This window comes from Urocitellus parryii, chromosome 10 (genome assembly GCF_045843805.1).
Source record: "Urocitellus parryii isolate mUroPar1 chromosome 10, mUroPar1.hap1, whole genome shotgun sequence".
NCBI lineage: Eukaryota > Metazoa > Chordata > Mammalia > Rodentia > Sciuridae > Urocitellus > Urocitellus parryii.
The window spans coordinates 110,292-129,227 of record NC_135540.1 but is presented as its reverse complement, the minus strand read 5'-3'; the positions used below and the strand labels follow the sequence as shown (position 1 = coordinate 129,227).

Here is an 18,936-nt window from a genome sequence, read left to right as displayed (position 1 = left end):
ACAGATACTGTAAGACCTGACATGCTGTTGTACATCTTGAGTTTGGCCTTTTATATTGCTGAGTAGAATTCCATGGCATGGAGGAACCACATTTGGCTATCAAATTCATTTGTTCATGGGCTGGGGATGTGGCTCAAGCGGTAGCGCGCTCGCCTGGTATGCGTGCGACCAGGGTTCGATCCTCAGCACCACATACCAACAAAGATGTTGTGTCCGCCGAGAACTAAAAAATAAAGATTAAAAATTCTCTCTCTCTCTCTCCTCTCTCACTCTCTCTTTAAAAAAAAAATTCATTTGTTCATGGTCATTCAGGTTTTTATAACCTGGAACTGTTATGAATAACGCTTATATGAACACTGATATGCAAATCCTGTTATTGACATGTTTTTATTTCTGTTGGAGTTGAATTGCTGAGTCATAATAGGGAAGCATATGTTGAATTTCATAAGAAGTTGCCAAATGCTTTTCCCAATGGTCAGGGCTATTTTATATTCACAAAAATCAGTGTATAAAAGTTTCAGTAACCAATTTTTAAACTATTTTAATCTCACTAACCAATTTTTAAACTATTCTTAGTTGACTTTATGGGTTTTCTTTGGAGTGCCCAATACTTAACCACTTTGAGTACATAAACATGTGCTCATTGGCCATTTGTGTATGCTTAGAGGGCATCTGTTCACGTCTTGTCGCATGTTTGAACAGGTTTGTTTGTGTCGTTGTGCCATATATGGGTATTATGAATACAGGTCCTTCATAAAAGAGAGGTTGATATATTCTTACAGGCTCTTACCCACTTCTTTTCTCAAGTGGGTCATTTGAAAAACAATCAGTTATTAAGTTACTTATCATTTTTTTTTATAGTTTGGGTTTTTTTTCCTCTAAGAAATCTTTGCCTAACCCAAGTTTACAAAGATATTTTCTTCTGGAAGCATTTTGTTTTAGCTTTGAAATTAAGATTTACAATCCATTTTTAAATTAGTTTTTCATGTGGTGTAATGTAAGAATTGAGATTTAATTTTTCCACATGGATACCCATTGTGTCAACACCATGGAAAGAATATTTTTGCCTCCATTGAATTATGTTGATGCTTCTATCAAAAATGAGCTGATCAGATGTGTGGGTCTACTTCTAAAGTCTCTTTTATTTTTTATTTTCTTTTAGTTATACACGAACACAATATCTTTATTTTGTTTATTTATTTTTATGTGGTGCTGAGGATTGAACCCAGGGTCTTACACGTGCGAGGCAAGCACTCTACTGCTTAGCCACAACCCCAGCCCCTAAAGTCTCTTTTCTATTGTATTGGTTTAACATATTTCTCTTTACACCAACAAGATGCAATGTTAACATATTTCTCATATTAACATATTTCTCTTTATGCCAACAAGATGCGATGTTATAAACCGTGGCTTTAGAGGAAGTCTTCAAGTTGTGTTAGTTCTCTTTGTTCTTCCTTTTAAAAATAATTTGGGCACTCTTCCCTTGATTGCTAGTTGGATTTTGGAGTTAGCTTCTCAATGTTTGCCAGGAAAAAAGCATGTGATTGTGATTGAACCTGTAATCTTGAGACAAACTTGACAGTCTAAAGTGCTCAGCATGGTTGGTGTACATTCCTGGTTTTTCAGGTCGTCTTCAATTTCTCTCTGAAATATTTCAGTGTTCTACTTTCTATTAAATTTATTCCTGAACTTGTTATGATTCACTACTGTGTTAAATTTTGTCATTATAAGTGGTGTTTTTATTGTGGACTTGCTTTTACTCTTCTCATGTATGTCTAGACCGGTGTCTGCTTGCTGACCTGCTGCAGGAGACTGGTGAATCTTGGATGCTGAGAGGCCTTGCAGTCCCTACACAGAGTGCAAGTGCTCTTGAATGACGTCACTGGCACCTTCCTGGACACTGTGTGTCCCTCCTTGCCTCCCTATCCCAGTAATTCCTGAAGGGCTCTGTTGAGCAGCGGGAACAGACTACCCAGCCTGGTATCGAAGCCTTTGGCAGTAAGATCTGATGGACGCCGAAGAGAAGAAGAGCTGGAGGATGCGCTCTTCTGTGCCTCATCATGGAAAAAAGCAGTGGATTTCATGCGGGGTTTCCTCTTCAACTCAGGTGATTAGTACCATTCATCCTTTGAGCAACTAGGTAGTGTCTTCTACTTCTGTATCTATTTATAAAGTATACCTTTCAGGGTTAATTTTTTCCCTCAACAGTCCATTTTCTTTTCTATGAAAAGACAGATACAAAGCCTTAATATTCAGCATTTCCGTTGCTCTTCGTTTCTTTCTGCACCTCTGCTGTGTCTTCAGTTCTAATATGCTCCTGTCTGGGTTGAAGATATAGGTGGGATCTGAACCATAGTTCTTCAGTGTTGCCGCTGCAGTCCTCATGCTGAGGCCTGGTTGTCCCTCCCTGTCTGCTCTTGCTCTGTGTGCTCCTGATAGCCTCTGCTTTTATGTTGTGTGGTTTTCTTGAGAAAGTTCACCTTCACTCAGATCTCCTCTGTCTCCCCCTTTCTCTGGCCTTGCCTGTGGTTCCATTTCCTCTCTGGCTGGAACAGTACCTCCCAGTGACAGGAATGCATGATGCTGTTTTGGTTTCTGCTGCTCCCAAAATTCCTGTGACAAATCCCAGGGAATGTGGAGCCAGAATCTCTACAGCACTTCCACTAGCATGGGTCTGGCCAACATGGTCTCCCTGCCCTCTAGCAATGGGTGTTTCTGTAGGCCTCTCCTCTTCAGCTCTCCACAACATGGCAGGAAATAGGCTTTCCAGTGGCCCATGTGTGATGTCAGCTCTCGTGGCCACTCAGGGGTGCCATGGGCCTTTTCTCTGCATCTTCTGTATTCCACCAGGTCTCTAGCTGGACAGTGGGGACCAGTTTCCAGGGTGTGGTACTTTCTTCTTTGTGGTGAGTTTCTTGGAACTCTACTCTGTCCATAAAAATTCTGGAGGTGAGGGAATTACCTCTTGGGAAAGAACTGGAAAGGAATTGCTCCCTGCTGAACAAACAATCCTCCCCACCCCATAATTGCTCTTGCTCCCTTTCCCCAGTAATCTTTTTACACAGCTTGCTTGTTGTGTGGTGATGGTGGTTGGCAGGGCCTGTTTGGCTGGTGGCCAGCTGTCTTTATGTGGCTTAGATTGGCATATAACTGACTCTTATTTTTGGATGTAGCTCCAAGGCAACAGTGAAAATCTCACTCAGTATCTTATTGTGTAACCAACAGTCCAACTCTGCCTTCTCCTGCAGCTGTCCAAATATGAGCACAAAGCTTTCAGGACCTTGAAGAGGTGAGAAGCTCTGAAGTGTGCTGCACGTGGGTCGCAGCCTGGGGGTAGCAGTGTGGTATGCAATGGTGCAGAATAATCACAGGCAGCACTCCCATACTCACTGTGCAGAATGTGCACAAGCATAGCAGAGAAAATGGTGCTTTCTTTAGGGGGCAAATGTGGTATCCAGGAAGGAGGATGAGTGGGGGGAGGGAAGCATGGCAAAAGGGGAGGGCGAGGTGGACAGGACCTGGGGGAGGGGGCCTGTGCACACAGGGAGCCACTCCTCATTCTTGGCTCCCATGGACACAGCTAGGACAAGCCACGTGGCCCCTCTAGGGGAGGGCTTGAGGCCGGCAGGCTTCCTGCACTCTCAGAGCCTCTCTTCCAGGGTTGCTGCCCATGGCCCCAGGATCCAGATGGGGTGGGGGGATACAGGAGGGAGGGAGAGAGCTTTCCAGTGCACCAAGCACTGCCCACAGACCTCTCCAGTGCTCCCTTGCCCCCACCCACACCTGGCTGTCAGTTCAGAGCATAAAACAAATTTGTTAATCCAGACTGCCTCTGACAGAGCGAAAGCAGCAAGCACTGTTCTCGCGGTAAGAACCCTGCCTTTGTAGGTAAGTGCTGCTCACCATGTGTGTCACTAAAGGTTTAATCTTCACTTTAGACTCTAAATCAAGCTGACCTATAGCAGAGCCTTAGATTGAGCTGCTTTGTGCCTGACCTCATCTCCCTTTTAATGCTAACCTTCTTCCTGTAGTTTTCCCACCAAAGCCTTATTGATAGCAATTCATTTATGTTCTGTACACATGTCCTCCTCTGAGCTCTGAGTTAAGTTTTTCAAAGATCTCTAAGGAAAGGAAAGACATATCCTGGCCTATTAGTGCCACTGAGTTTGGCTGAGGTGAAGTTAGTGCAGATTTGGGCATCAGGGTGTATGAAGGGTGGAAAGAACCTACAGTCTGAGAAGGTGGGTGAGGGTGGAAGAGGAACTCATGCCCCAAGTAACTCCCCAGTTCCACCTGAATTGCTTATTGTTTATGCTGTTCTATTTTGCAATTGTAGATCCACTTTGCCCACTCTTTGAGATGTTGATCGTTCAGATTTTGCATGAGTTTTTAGACTCCAGAGTGGAGAATCTTAAAGTTACTTGAGAGTAGGAACTGTCTTACAACTGCCCTCAGCCCTCAAGAGGGCAACTGGTCCCCTGCAGAACCACAGACTGAAGGAGCGTGTGTGTGAGTGGATGAGCCGAGGGCCAGCATGTCCGAGCCTAGGTGCTCAGATGCCTTCAGGTCTCTGAGAAAGCTCTTTGGGAGTAGGAATCTTTAGAGAAGAGTAGAAGGGTTTCTTGTTCTGGGTGAATAATGTCTTGTATATGTAGAAAGCTTCTATCCACATACTCTCCCCCTGCTGCAAAAAGAGTTGTTCATATTTCTCAATTGATCTTTACACAGAGCAATTTGATTTGGGCCATGTAGGGAGCCCTCTGTCTACCATTGTTTTTCAGGCCAGGAGGCCAAGGATAGGGAAATGACCTGATCTCCCACCCCCATCTTTCTAGATTCTGGAAACTCCTACTCTAGTCAGTGTTTCCTGACAATGTGGCCTGACCTGACTGGGCAGCTGTGTTTCAGAAGCACACAGGCTTCAGTGCGGCCTGACCAAACAGCAGGCCCTGCTCTGTCAGACTGTTTGCAGTACATGGAAGAACCTTGTTTATTGTCTCTAGACAGTGAGGAGAATGGAGAGGAGTACAGTCAGGGGATCACTGCATAAGCACTTGGATCTGGAGAGGAAGATCGCCAAGCAGGCTGAAGCCAGACTCCGCCAACGACTGCAGAGTCTAGAGGATATCTGCCTCTACCACCTGAAGCTGTTGATCAGGGAGCAAAGGCAGCTCCAGAGAGAGCAGCAGAGGCTGCAGCAAGGTGAGGCTTCCTGGCAGTGTGGGCTGCTATAGGCAACACCAGGGTTCTTCTGAGGGAAGAGTGATGCTCTCACTGCTTGGCAGCCATTTGGGGCCCTGGACCCAGGACAGCAAGAGCTTCCTATCCTGGTCAGGGCTTCCACATCCCTCTGCCTTCCCTAGTCCCACAACTGTACTGAACGGCCCACTCAGAAACCTTGATTTCCAGTTGCTGTCCATCTCCAGTTTTCTCTCTCTTGCCAGAACTCCACTGTCTCAAGCAGCTTCACCTTCTGCTTTTCTCCCGCTCATCTGAGTTTGGTTTCACCTCTCTTGATGTGTCTTCTTTCATATCTGAGCTAACAATCTTGATTGAGCAGCTACTAAGGTTGAAGTCCCAGTACCAGTCCTATTTATAAAGGAAGAATAAAGTAGTTTGGAATTGTGACCTCAGTTTCCTCAAACATGCCATGGAAGTGATTCTGCCTAACTTGTGAAGCTATTCGAGGATTTGGTGAGCACTTGGAACACACCTGGACACAAAGCAAGTGCTGGGGAATCACTTCTTCTCACAAAATAGTACAGATTCATTACAGACCTGAAACTCTCCTGCTATATTGTTGAACATTGTTAGAGTTATAGAGTTTGTAGAAACTAGTTCTCCTTCATTCATCATTAAAATAATTAGATTTTAATATTGCTTCAAAATTTAGCATAGAGCAGATGAATCCAGCTCTTCAGGACAGCCTTCTTGTCAAATGCAGGTGCCAAAACCCAGGGGCACAGAAGAAAGCAGTTGCACACAGAGTAGAAAGTCCTCAGGTCTGCATAGTTTAACGTAGTCATGGAAGCCAAGAGCAGGTCCAGACATCGGGCCAAGCTACATGTAATCACTTCTAGTCTCCTTGGGATTGAAGGGTGACTCTGAGCAAGCAGTGGACCTTTTTTTTCTGTCTCTTCAGCGAATACCTAAACTACTTAGAACAAGAGCAGGGCCCAGGAAATGCCCTTGAGGACACTGGCTGATTTCCACTGATCTCTAGAGGCTGTGGTGACCCAGTGGCCATTCTCAGGAGGACGTCTTGCTGAGCAGTTGCCTCGGCTGCAGGTGTGTGGTAGAGTATGGACCAGGAGGTAGAGGGCCCCATACCAGGCCCCATCTCCATGTTCTTTGGAAGGTCATACTCTCTCTCAACTAAGAACAGTCGAAAGGGGTAAAGGGAAGAAGAGACATGGTTTGTCTTGGTGCTTTTCAGACACTAGTTAGCAGTGTTCTTCCGTGGTCATTTAACACTCTGTGCCACTGGTGGCTTGTTTAAGATGCACATCGCCAGGTGCCTCAGAGATTTGAATTAACAGGCTGGAAATTTAAGCTCAAACATCCAGTTTTTTATGGATACCAAGGCAGATTGTTCTGGGTAAGGTGTTTCACAGATCACCTTTACAAAACACTCTTATGGTTACTCGGAAGCTGGAATGGAAAAACGTGGTTTTTGCTCCTGAGATGTTCATATTTAGATTGGAAATTAGCTGTGCTTACAAAAAATCAGAATGCTAACTGCTAAATTAGAATTACTTACAAAGTTGGGCAGGAGCATTGGAAGCTCCTGATGTCTGTCAAGGGCCCTCAGGAAGCTCTCCTAAAATAGGTGGTGTGTGAGCAGAGCCTGGAGGAGAAGGGGTGAGGGGGATAGGGCACTTGTCAGGAGGGCAGGAAGGGCCAACCCTTGCAGAAACCTGCAGTCTGCATGAGATGCGAAGTGAGCGCAGCTTGCACAGTGCTGCAGTAGGGTAGCTGCAGGAGGCATGTGCGGCTTGCTGGAGGCAAGGCAGGACAGCCAGCATCTCCAGTCACAGACAGCTCCACAGGTTTTGCAACAGAGGCTTCCCCTGCAGGGCTGGGAGTGGGGAGATCACCTGCTCACATGTTGGGGCTCACTCTGCCCCCAGGTGAAGTCAGAGCAGATCTGATACAGTTCCAGAGTGCAGGCATGACCTGAGGGCTGAACTCAGGCACTGGTCAGCCTCCCAAGGTATTTAGCAAATAGAGTTGTGAGAGGTTTATGATTAATATCCTGTCCAAGGAACCAAGATGCAGACTCGTGGACTGGCTGGCTGGATGTGAGGAGGATACAGGGTCTGCCTCCACAGAGAGTGTGCTGGGGAGATTCTCTACAACATGCTGCAGAGAATCAATAAGCTCTTTCCTGGACCTGCCAGCCCAACAGATCTGAGCTGCAGACATGTGGCTTGGCAGGAGGAGCAGCTCCCCATTCCTTAGTTTACAGGGAACAGGTGAGTTCCCCAAGGAGACTGCCAAAGAAGAGTGGCCCACAAAGGAATATCTCTTGTCCCAACTGCTTCACAAAGAAGTGATCAGATTGCAGAGATTAGAAGTTTAATGTGAATTCTTCATCCCCACCTGGTACCTGCTGACCACTGTTCTGCCTGTGTGTGTTCTGTCTTCATTTCTTGTGGCATGGGGATCAAACTCAGAATTTTGCATAGGCAAGGAAAGCACTCTGCCACTGAGCTGTGTGCTCAGTGCTAACCGCTGCCCTCAGGGGACTCACTCTCTTTAAAGCATATTATTCCAAGACTCTCATCCTCAAGTGACCAGCTTGTTGTCTTGAGAACTTGGTGGTTCCCTGTGGCAGTTAGACCATAGGTGAAGAGATATCCCCTCAGCCAGTGGAGTCCCCTTGATCATGGCTGGCGGCTGCAAACTCCTGCCATCGGTGCACAGGTCACATAATTGCAGTGAATGAGACAAAAAGCTCACACCAGTTATTTTGTCTTTGAAAACACTGTGCTTGCCAAGTAAACTTCCATGGGCCTGGGCTGTTTAAACTCTGCTCTTGATGTTTATAAATCCTCTCCAACATGGTATGTATAAACACTGAGAGCTGCACAAAGGTTTTCTGTTTCCTTGGTTATGCCAGATCAGCCCGGCATGTGATGGGAAAATGCCACACACTGGAGCCTTGTTCCCAGAATTTCTTCTCTTGTGTGTTCTCCAGGGCTCCCTAACAAAGCACAGCAAGTCAGCTGACTTAACAGAAACTTCATGATCTCTTGACTCAAGAGTCTGGGAGCCAAAATCAAAGTGTGTGTGGGGGGGCTGCCCCTTGCACAGGTGGGTACTGGAGAGAAGAAGGGCTGTGACCTCTCCAGCAGGTGGGGGGCTGTCCTCTCCCCGTGTGTTCCACAGGGTGCCCTCCTGTGTCCCAGGCGTCTCAGTTCAAATGGATCAGGACCCACCCTGAAGGCCTGGCTTTATTGGACAGAGCCTGAGGGGTGAAGCACTGGGGCTGGGCCCACAACGCGCCACGTTATGGAGCACAATTTCTCCCATGAACTTTTTCATTAACTCAAGGCAGATATTGTCAAGGTGAGACTGTCTTCTCTGGGGAATGGAACTCAGAAAAGGCCAGAATGTGTCCTCAGTTTCCCACCACAGCAAGGACAGAAGCACAGACCTCCAAAACATGAAGTCAGGTAAGAAGGTACTCATTAAATGCATGAGTGTGACCCTGAATTCCTCATCTCCTGAGTCAGTGAAATGTGCTTCTTTCCCCGAGGAAATGCTGCTTTCCTCTGCTGAGACAGACACGTCCGCTCACCAGAGCCTCCATTCTCACCTGCTTCCACTCCCACACTCCCGTGACTCAGGAGACTCCACACTGATGGAGCTGCCATACAGTGACCCAGAAGTCTAAATGTGAGTCTTCTCAGTTTCCAGAGATCTGTCTTCTTCTTACCTCTTTTCCCAGAGCATTGGCAACCAACACGACCCAGGAAATGTACAAAATCAAGTCCCAGATGCCTCCTTTATGTCACACTGGCCTCAAAAACCCCACCAGGAGAAAAGAGAACTGGAGATCTCAGAGTCACAGAACTGCCTGCTTCATGGCAGAGAAGCTGCCAGCCCAGGAGAAAGAGTCTGTAATCCCACCTCAGGGCATAGACCCCAACAAGGACACCTCCGTGGCACATCAAGACCAAATGGCTTCCAGCAGTACCTGTGGTAGTGGAATGGTCAACCTTGATGAGATTAGATCAGAAGATGCCAGTCTAAAGCCATGTAGGAATGCTGTGGAACAGCTTCCCCCACATTCTATGGAATGTGCAGGAGGCTGCAAAGGTGAGACCACAAAGCCAGCCTTCTCAGAGTTGTTCGCAAAGGTCAAAAATGCACGCTATCTCCGGCACAGGGTCCTCCCTCAGTCTGAGAGGTTGCTTAGCATCAGGGAGATATTCGGGTGTAGAAAATCTTCACCTGAAGATCAGGAAAGGATTGTGAAAATGGTACCAACTAAGTTCCCTCCTCTCTAGCTAATTTGTATAACCTGCTCATGGCATGTATCAGAACCACTAGAGCATGTGCTCCTTAAGTGAAGCAATGCGGAGCACTTGTATTTCTAATCTATTGATTCCACAGCACTTGTATTTCTAATCTGTTGACTTCATTTAGAGCACTGTGATCTTTCAGTGAACCACACTAGTGAACGGGTAACACATAGAGGAATGAATCTTCTGAAAATACTTGAATAATCAGCATGCACTTCTAATGTCAACTAAAATGTAAATGTATGTTGATATTGAGGGAGAAAGAGTGATTTCTACTTTCATTGCCTCTCATTCCTAGGGGAGGTTATTGTGGCACCACCTGCTGGAAGAGGCATAGTCCTCCCTGTTTTATGGTCGATGGTGGCAGGATAGGGGCACCACTGAGAATGTGTACCATATGGTCTATAAATAAAACTTGTTCCAACTTTGTGCTTTTTTTGTACTGGGGATTTTTTTTTTGTACTTTGTGCTTTTTTTTTGAACTCAGGGGCACTCAACGACTGAGCCACATCCCCAGCCCTATTTTGTATTTTTATTTAGAGACAGGGTCTCACTGAATTGCTAAGTGCCTTGCCATTGCTGAAGATGGCTCTGAACTCGGGATCCTCCTGTCTCAGCCTCCTGAGTGGCTGGGATTACAGTCGTGTACCCCCATGCCCAGCTTGTGCTCATTTTTGAGGTACTGTCCTTCCTCCCTTCCCTTCTTCCTTACTTTCCTGGTAGGTCCATTTTATTTTTCTTTTTTCCTCTTTCAAAGACGTTACATAATCTCCTCCTTTTCTGTGCTCTAGAATCAAAAGATTTCAAAACTTTTTATTCATTTCTCAGCCCAATATCAAATACTCAAGAGAATCTATCAAGAACCATCTCACCACAAAATAAGGTTACCAACTACTTTAAAAAGTTATTATTTCTGGATGGAACTGGAGAGTATCATGCTAAGTGAAATAAGCCAGTCTCAAAAACAAAAAGGCTGTATGTTCTCTCTGATATGCGGATGCTAACACACAATAAGTGGTGGTGCGGGGAGGGTAGGATAGAAAATTATTGGATTAGACAAAGGGAATGAAGGGAAGGAAAAGGGATGAGAATAGGAAAAACAGTAGAATGAATCGAACAGAACTTTCCTATGTTCATATATGAATGTATGACCAGTATAATTCCAAATAATGTACAACCACAAGAATGAGACCCTAATTAGAATAAGCTATACTCTATGTATGTATAATATGTCAAAATACACTCTACTGTCATGTATATCTAAAAAGAACAAATAAAAAATGGCAAAAAAGAGAAATAAGATAAAGCATTTTATTTGCCAACTATTCCATACTGTGGCACATACAACAAATAAAAAATATTTGTGTGGCATAAAGAAGGATTATTGTTTCATGCAGGTTTCTGTGGCTTGGGTTCTTTTATAAATGAATCTAGTGGACATTGCTGAAAGTCATCAGCTTTTCATTGCTGTGACCAAAGTATCTAACAAGAACAACTTACAGGAGGAAGAATTTAGTTTGGGCTCATGGATTCAGAGTTTCAGTTCATGGTTAGCCGACTCCATCAATATTTGTATTTGTATTGGTTACAAGAAGAACCTTGTGTGTGGGATTGTAGGTCAGGGGTAGAGTGGTACCTGGCATGCGTGAGGACCTGGGATCAATCCCATGCACTATGAAGTAAAACAAAGAAGCAAAACACAGACTTGAAGAGCTACAGTATAAATTAACCACCTTTGTCAATAAGTAGGTGACAGGTAAAGGAAGACTTAAGATATATTAACCAAATGCAATAAATGCTCCTAATTTGAACCCAATTTGTGTCCAACTATAAAATTTATTTGAAGTAGCTAGAGAGATCTGTGTATTAATTGGGTATTAGATATTAAAGAATTATGATTATTTTAAATTGTGGCTGTATTAAGGACTTCTTTCTGATACATGACTACAGTATTTTAGAAGAAACCTGATGATGCTGGGGATTTGCTAAGTGAGTCTATTCCCAGTGGGGTGGGCCATCTGGCAAGTACCACATTGGTGATGGCTGCATGGACAGTTTCTTGGCTGCAGTACCCATGATCCCTGGGGTACTAGGGCCAGCATGTGGCCTACAGCTCCTAGGGGCCATACACTGAGGGTCATGTGGGCAGAATGCTGGATGGCATTACCCAGAATCCTCTGGGGCCCACAGTTCCCAAGAGCCTCTGGTGAGAACTGCTTAGGCAGACCACTACTGCCCAGAATTAATGGGGGCTCCTGGCAACCGTGTGGCCTGCAGTTACCAGAGGCCTTTGTGTAGGATTCTTGGCTGGGCAGGCAGTCTCTGGGATAGATATGCTACTCTGAATTCTCAGTGTACCAGAGGGCTTTGTAGAGAATACTTGGCTGGGCAGGCAGTTGTGGGATGTACTACGCAGAATCCTCAGTGTACCAGGGCAGGCACACAGGCCAAAGCTTCCAGGCCCCTTCTTGGTGGGTGCTAAGCGGCAGAATCCTGGACTACACTGCCCAGAGTCCCCAGGATGGTTTGTGAGAATGCAGCAAGCAGCTCCCAGGAGAGTCTGGGGTGAGAGCTGAAAAGGGCAGAATACCCTGCACTACCTAGAATCTTCTGGGCCTGCCGTTACCAGAGCCTTCAGTGAGGGCAGCATAGGTCAAATTATAGACTGCTTTAGCTCCGGTGATCCTCTGCAGTGAGTGGGCAAAACACTTGGCTACATGACTCACAACCCTCAGAGGCTGTAGCTCTAAGGATCCTCTGTGGTAACAACAGTAGAGCAGAGAACTTAACTCTACTACCCAGAATCATTGGAAGGTGGTGTTGTCTAGGTGAGTGTGCAGCCTGCAACTCCTGGAGACCTCACAGTGAGGGTTGTGCAGGCAGAAAGCCAGATTATACTATCCAGAATCCCTTGGGGCCTGGTGTACCCAGACACCTCCCTATTGAGGGCTGCATAAACAAGCTTTGTATTGAGTACCTAGATTTATCTGGGGTGTCCAGGAAGATCACAGGAGCTTTGATGGTGAGGTCTACTTAGGGAAGATGGACTGCATTGCCCAGAATAATCAGTGGCCCACATCTCTCAGAGACCTCTGAGGTCAGGGCTGCCTCAGTAGAATGGAGACTACAATATCCAGAATTCCTGGGGCTCAGAGGTGTCACTATAGTGTAGTCTGCATCAACATAGCACCATACCACAATGTCCCTGATCCTTGAAGCTTTGCAGCCCCCAGAAACCTCTGTAGTGAGAGCTGCATGAGCAGAACACCAGAATACACTTCCCAGAAAACCCAGGGGCTTCCCTGTGATGAGGTAGCCTGCAGCTCCCAGGGGCTCTACAATGGGGGCTGTAATGTGGAATATTGGACTACACTAGGCAGAATCCTGGGGGTATGTGCTACTTGCAGCATCCATAAGCTTCTGGGGTGAGGGATACACGGGAAGAACACCACACAACACTGCCAGGGTCTGCCAGGGTGCTCGTACGGGCATGTGGCACAAGTTCTCAGGTCATCTGTGGCAAGGGCTAAATGGCCAGAAGAGCAGATTACACTGGCAGGGTCCTCCAGGGTTCCTGGACCAGCACATGGCACACAGCCCCCATGGTCCTCTGTGACAAGGGCAGCGTGGGCAGAACACCAGATTACGCAGTCAAGAATCCCTGGGAATTCTGAATGAACGTGTAGCCTGCAGATCCCAGAGGCATCCACAATGAGAACTGAATTATCTAGAAGGAATTATCTAGAATGCTCCAGGGCACGGGGATAAAGCTGATGTTCCCAGAGGCCACCAGGAGGTTTGATCTGAAGTCAGGCTCTCCTCACCTCGACAGAGGCCACCATTGACTTCGATATAACTTTTTTTTTTTTTTTTTTGCACCAGGTATTGAACACAGGGATGCTTAACAACTGAGCCACACCCTTTTATTTTTGATTTTGAGACAGGGTCTTGCTAAGTTGCTCACTAAATTGCTGAGTCTAGCCTTGAACTTGCAATCCTCTTGCTTCAGTCTCCAGAGCCACTGGGATTGCAAGTGTGTGCCACCACATCCAGCCATAACTTTTTTCCTTAAAAATCATGATCCTCAAATTGGGCAGCCTGTTGCCAAGTCACTCTGTCTCAAAGACCACACTGCCCAGAGACCTCTGCAGTGGCTTGTTTCTGGTGTTCTGCTTTTGGGTGCATGAGTGAAGTGTCTGGGGGACTCCTGCAGCTGCCGATGTCTGCCCACCTGGCCCCTGGCTGCAGCAGCACTTGGCCTGGTGGAGCACAGGGCTGTGGTGCAGGTGTTAGGTAGTAGCTAGAGATGAGCAGTGAAATGCAGGCAAGGTCACAAGTGTTCTTTAAATTACTTTAGGGTCTTCTTTAAACTACTTCCAAAGTAGATGAGAATGCAAAGGGTGGTAGTTGATTTGTAGAAAATAAACAGAAGCAAAGGAGCTAATGGGAAGACATATCAAGAAAGAAGGATTAAAAATCATGGCATTTGCAGGTAAATGGTTGGAATTAGAGAAGATAATGCTAAGTGAAGTTAGCCAATCCCCAAAAACCAAATGCCAAATGTTTTCTTTGATATAAGGAGGTTGATTCATAGTGGGATAGGGAGCGGGAGAATGGGAGGAATAGACGAACTCTAGATAGGGCAGAGGGGTGGGAGGTGAAGGGAGAGGACATGGGGTAATTAATGATAGTGGAATGTAATGATCATTATTATCCAAAGTACAGGTATGAAGACATAAATTGGTGTGAATATACTATTTTTACAACTAGAGATATGAAAAATTATATGTAATAGGAATTGTAATGCATTCCATTGTCATATATAAATAAAAAATAAAAATAAATAAAAAAGAAAGGATTAATGGGACTAGCTCTTGACAGGGTCCACTGAGATTGGTGTGAAGCTAGAAATTATGGCTAAAGTTGTCTCCATTTGTGTGGGAAGGAAGTTTCCTTTAGTAGCTCAGCGCACTCAGGTAACTTCTGACCAGCGATGGACCCCAGTGCTCACATTAACATGGGACTGACCTGTAGATGAAGCCCCCTAAATAGGATGGGCATCGTAATTGTTCTGGAGAGGACCAGCTAAGGTCAAAAACTCCACCGCCCAGAATGAAGGAGGAGCTGAACACCTGATTGGCAGAGTACAGAAGGTGGTCCCCTGTTCTCCTAGTAAATATCAAACAGTAATGAAATTTGTGGACAGCATTTTCGCCTTTGTCATTCTCTGCCTGGAGTCGGTCCACTCTCCCCCTTGAGAGTGGTATTGCTCAAGCCTCACTTTTCTTTTACTTGATTTTCACTTCTAAGAAAGGTCTCTTGCATGACTCTTGGGGTCTGACTTTATTCATTGGAACACAAAAGCCCAGGTTTGGAGTTTCAGCTCCCTGTGTTCCTGGACACAGGGAGGGGTCTCCTGGACTCCCTTTTCTCCTCTCCTGAGATTCCACTCCAGATGCCACAGACAACACTGCCAGACCTGTGACCGCAGTGGGAACACACTTCATCCAGGAACAGCCAAGGGTGGAGACAGGGCTGGGATTCACCAAGAAGCCAGGAGAACCATTCCTCCAAGCAGTGAGCAGCGTCCTGCTGGGTGTGGCCTCACCCCCATCTTTGACGCTGCTCTCCCCTCCTTCCCGTGAGGCCTGGGCTTTCTTCTCAGGGCCAATTCCTGAGAGCCTGGCTCCAGGACACTGTGGGTCCTGCCTCGAGGGACGCCTGGAGCTCCCCTCTCACAGCTGCCTCACTGAGCCGCCAGGCTTGGGGACACTGTGGGTCACGTCTCTAGGGACACTTGGAGCTCCCTTCTCCTCAGAGCTGCCTCACTGAGCCGCCAGGCTTGGGGACACTGTGGGTCACGTCTCTAGGGACGCTTGGAGCTCCCTTCTCCTCAGAGCTGCCTCACTGAGCCGCCAGGCTTGGGGACACTGTGGGTCATGTCTCTAGGGACGCTTGGAGCTCCCTTCTCCTCAGAGCTGCCTCACTGAGCCTCCAGGCTTGGGGACACTGTGAGTCACATCTCTAGGGATGCCTGAAGCTCCCTTCTCAGAGCTGCCTGAGGGAGATGCCCTAGAAGTTTTACTTATATGTAAAGTGTGGGAAATGTGTTGGTGAGGAGAGAGCCCCATCTTGGGACTGAGAGCTGAGGAGAGCCTGGCTGTGCACCCTGCTCCTTTATTATTTCATTCAGGCTGGCTGTGCTGCAGGGTCCTGCCTTAGGTTGTGACCCTCATCATCGTCCTTAAAGAATTTATATTATGTATATTTTGCCATAATTAAAAGTTTAGTTGTAGTTGGACCTAATACCTTCATTTTATTTATTTATTTTTATATGGCCCTGAGGATTGAACCCAGTGCCTTGCACATGCTAGGCGAATGCTCTACCACTGAGCCATGACCCCAGCCCCCTCATCATCTTCCTACAGTTAACCCCAAGTGGTTTCTGGGGAACCTGGATGGCATGAAGGAGGAATGATGAATGAGAGTTCTAAGACTGGGAGGGACTCCATTATTTGTTTTCCTTATTGTTTTTTAAATTGCATGTTAAAGTAGTAGAAAAAAATATGAAAATACAGAAAAGCACGTGTGTTAACAGCCCACTACTCTATTTCAGTTTAGTATATTATTTGTAACAAGTTTATTTATAAAAACATATTCCAGGGCTGGGGCTTAGCTCCATGGTAGAGTGCTTCCCTAGCATGTGTAAGGCACTGGATTTGATCTTCAGCATCATGTATAAGTAAATAAAATAAAGCTATTGGGTCAATCTACACCTAAAAATATCAAGAAAATTTATTCCATAGCTTTCATGAAACTAAACTCATGAACCACATTTTCATTTGGTTGAGAAAATTGCAGTTCAATTGTCAGTATATGTGCACTTTCTCTCTTTTGAAAATGTTTTTTATTAGTGCATTTGACTTATCCATAATAGTGGGGTCCATTTTGGTGTATGCGGACATCCATGGAGTATAATTCGTTCAGTTTCACCCCAGTATTCCCATGTTCCCTCTCTACCTCCGTCCCCCGGCTCCCCTTTCTCTAGCGGTCTTCCTTCTGTTTATTTACTGTTTTGTTGAACTGGTGGTTTATAGACAGACATGGAGGGGGGATTCACTGTGGGGTAGTCGTATATGTACTTAGATCGTTTGGTCAGTTTCATTCTGCAGTTCCTTCCTTTTCCTATCCCTCCCCTCTCCCCCTACATCCCCTTCTATTCCACTGACCTCCCTTCTAGCTTCATGGGATCTCCCCCTTTTTGTATTTCCTTATTTATTTCTAGTTTCTCATATAAGATAAAACATTTGATCCTTGGCTTTCTGAGTCTGGCTTATTTCAATTAGCATGATGTTCTCCAGTTCCATCCACTTACCAGCAGATGCAGAGATTTCATTCTTCCTTATGGCTGAGTAAAGTTGTGTTGTGTGTATATACTATGCTTTCTTTATCTGATCATCTGTTGACAGACACCTGGGATGATTCCATGGCTTGGCTATTGTGAATTATTCTGGCTTAAACATTGATATGCCTGTATTATTATAGCATGCTGATTTTAGTTCTTTTTATTAAAAAAAGGTAGGGGGACAGCTGCATCATGTGAGGACTTTATTTCTAGTTTTTTGAGAAATCTCCATACTGCTTTCCAGAGTGGTTGCATTAGTCTGCAGTCCCATAAACAACAGGAAAGTATATCTTTCTCCACATCCTCACCACAGTTTGTTATTTTTTGTATTCTTGGTGTTTGCCATTCTAACTGGAGATGAAATCTTAATGTAGATTGATTTGCATTTCTCTGATTGCCAGGGATGTTGAACCTTTTTTTCCATGTATTTTTTGGCCATTTGTATTTCTTCTTTTGAGAAACATCTGTTTAGTTCTTTTACCCATTTTTTATTGAGCTATTAATTTTTCTGTTGTTAAGTGTTTTGAGTTATTTGTATTTCTGGATATTAATCACTTATTGGAAGAGTAGATGGAAAAGATTTTCTCCCATTCTGAGGGGCTGTCTTTATGATCCTGTTTCCTTTACTGGGCAGAGCATTTTAATTTGAAGGCACCCCACTTATTGAGTCTTGGTTTTATTTTTTGAACTTTATGGATCTTGTTGAGAAAGTCAGTGCCTACACCAATATGATGGAGAGTCAGGTTTCTATGAGCTCATTCTAGCTTTTCCACTGACTTACATCTTAATTTTAGTAATCATTTATCTTGAGTTTTAGTTCTCAGGTGCTCTACAGCTTCTGCCAAAATAGTTCATTGTCCATGAACATTAAAATGCATTTATTTATTTATTTTTTGTTTGTTTTTTTGAGAATTTTTTTCTAATATTTATTTTTTAGTTATCCGCGGACACAACATCTTTGTTGGTATGTGGTGCTGAGGATCGAACCCGGGCCTTACGTATGCCAGGCGAGCGCGCTACCGCTTGAGCCACATCCCCAGCCCCATATGCATCTAAATGATGATGAAGATGAATGTAGAATAAAAGGAATTGAGTTTTATAATAAGTGTATCCCTCTCCTTTAAAAAATACGTATATATTTTAGTACTGGGGTTTGAACGCAGGACTTCATGTATCCTATATAAGTGCTCTACCACTGAGCAACACCCTCATTTCTTTTTTGAGACAGGATCTTGCTAATGCCCAGACTGGCCTCAACCAGGGATTTTCCTTCCTCAGTCTCCCTAGTAGCTGGGATTATGGGTGTATACCACCATGCCTGGCTCCTCTCGTCTTTCAGTGGAATACCTGCCACTTCCATGCACTTAAGGTGGTTGGTACAGAGCAGGCAGTGGTGGTGGATGGCCCAGGGACTTCTGCCCCGGATTCTGGGAAGCTGCTGGTGCCTAGTGCAGCAGGTGGTGGGTGGTGGGTGCCTAGTGGCAGCAGGCAGTGGGTGGTGGGTGCCTAGTGGCATGGCAGGTGATGGGTCAGGCAGTCTGTCACTGCTTCTGCCCAGCTTAGGTCAGTTTCCCTCAAGTGGGTTGTTGGGATGGAAGGCTAGAGAACACGGGATTCTGAGCTAATGATCACCAAGGTCACGATTTCTCACCATTTGTGGTCCCTTCTACCGGCTTTGACCCTCCTCCAGACCTCACCGCCACGCCCTGCCTCCCTTCTCTTGACCCCCCCATCCTCCAGACCACACCCTCCACAGGCTCTTCCCCTGACTGAGCCTCTAAGGCCCTGCCCCTACTCCAGGCTGTGTCTCTTCTTCTGACCCCTGCCCTCTTCCAGACCCTGGCCCTCTTCCAGACCCTGGCCCTCTTCCAGGCCCAACCCCTCCTTCCAGGCCCCGCCCTTCCCCAGGCCCCTCCCTTCTCCAGGCCCCGCCCTCTCCAGGCCCCACCCTTCTCCAGGCCCCGCCTTTCTCCAGGCCCCGCCCTTCCTCAGGCCCCGCCC

At 45.8% G+C, this 18,936-nt stretch overlaps 1 protein-coding gene across 1 annotated transcript; it reads left to right on the top strand.

Annotated features, from left to right (window-relative positions):
- The first annotated feature begins 5,015 nt into the window (after window positions 1-5,015).
- Ccdc190 (coiled-coil domain containing 190) lies at window positions 5,016-18,708 on the top strand. Its single transcript, XM_077803514.1, has 5 exons — window positions 5,016-5,202; window positions 8,561-8,678; window positions 8,954-9,488; window positions 18,275-18,395; window positions 18,626-18,708. The coding sequence occupies exons 1-5, from the start codon at window positions 5,016-5,018 to the stop codon at window positions 18,706-18,708; spliced, it is 1,044 nt and encodes a 347-aa protein (XP_077659640.1).
- Window positions 18,709-18,936: the final 228 nt, after the last annotated feature.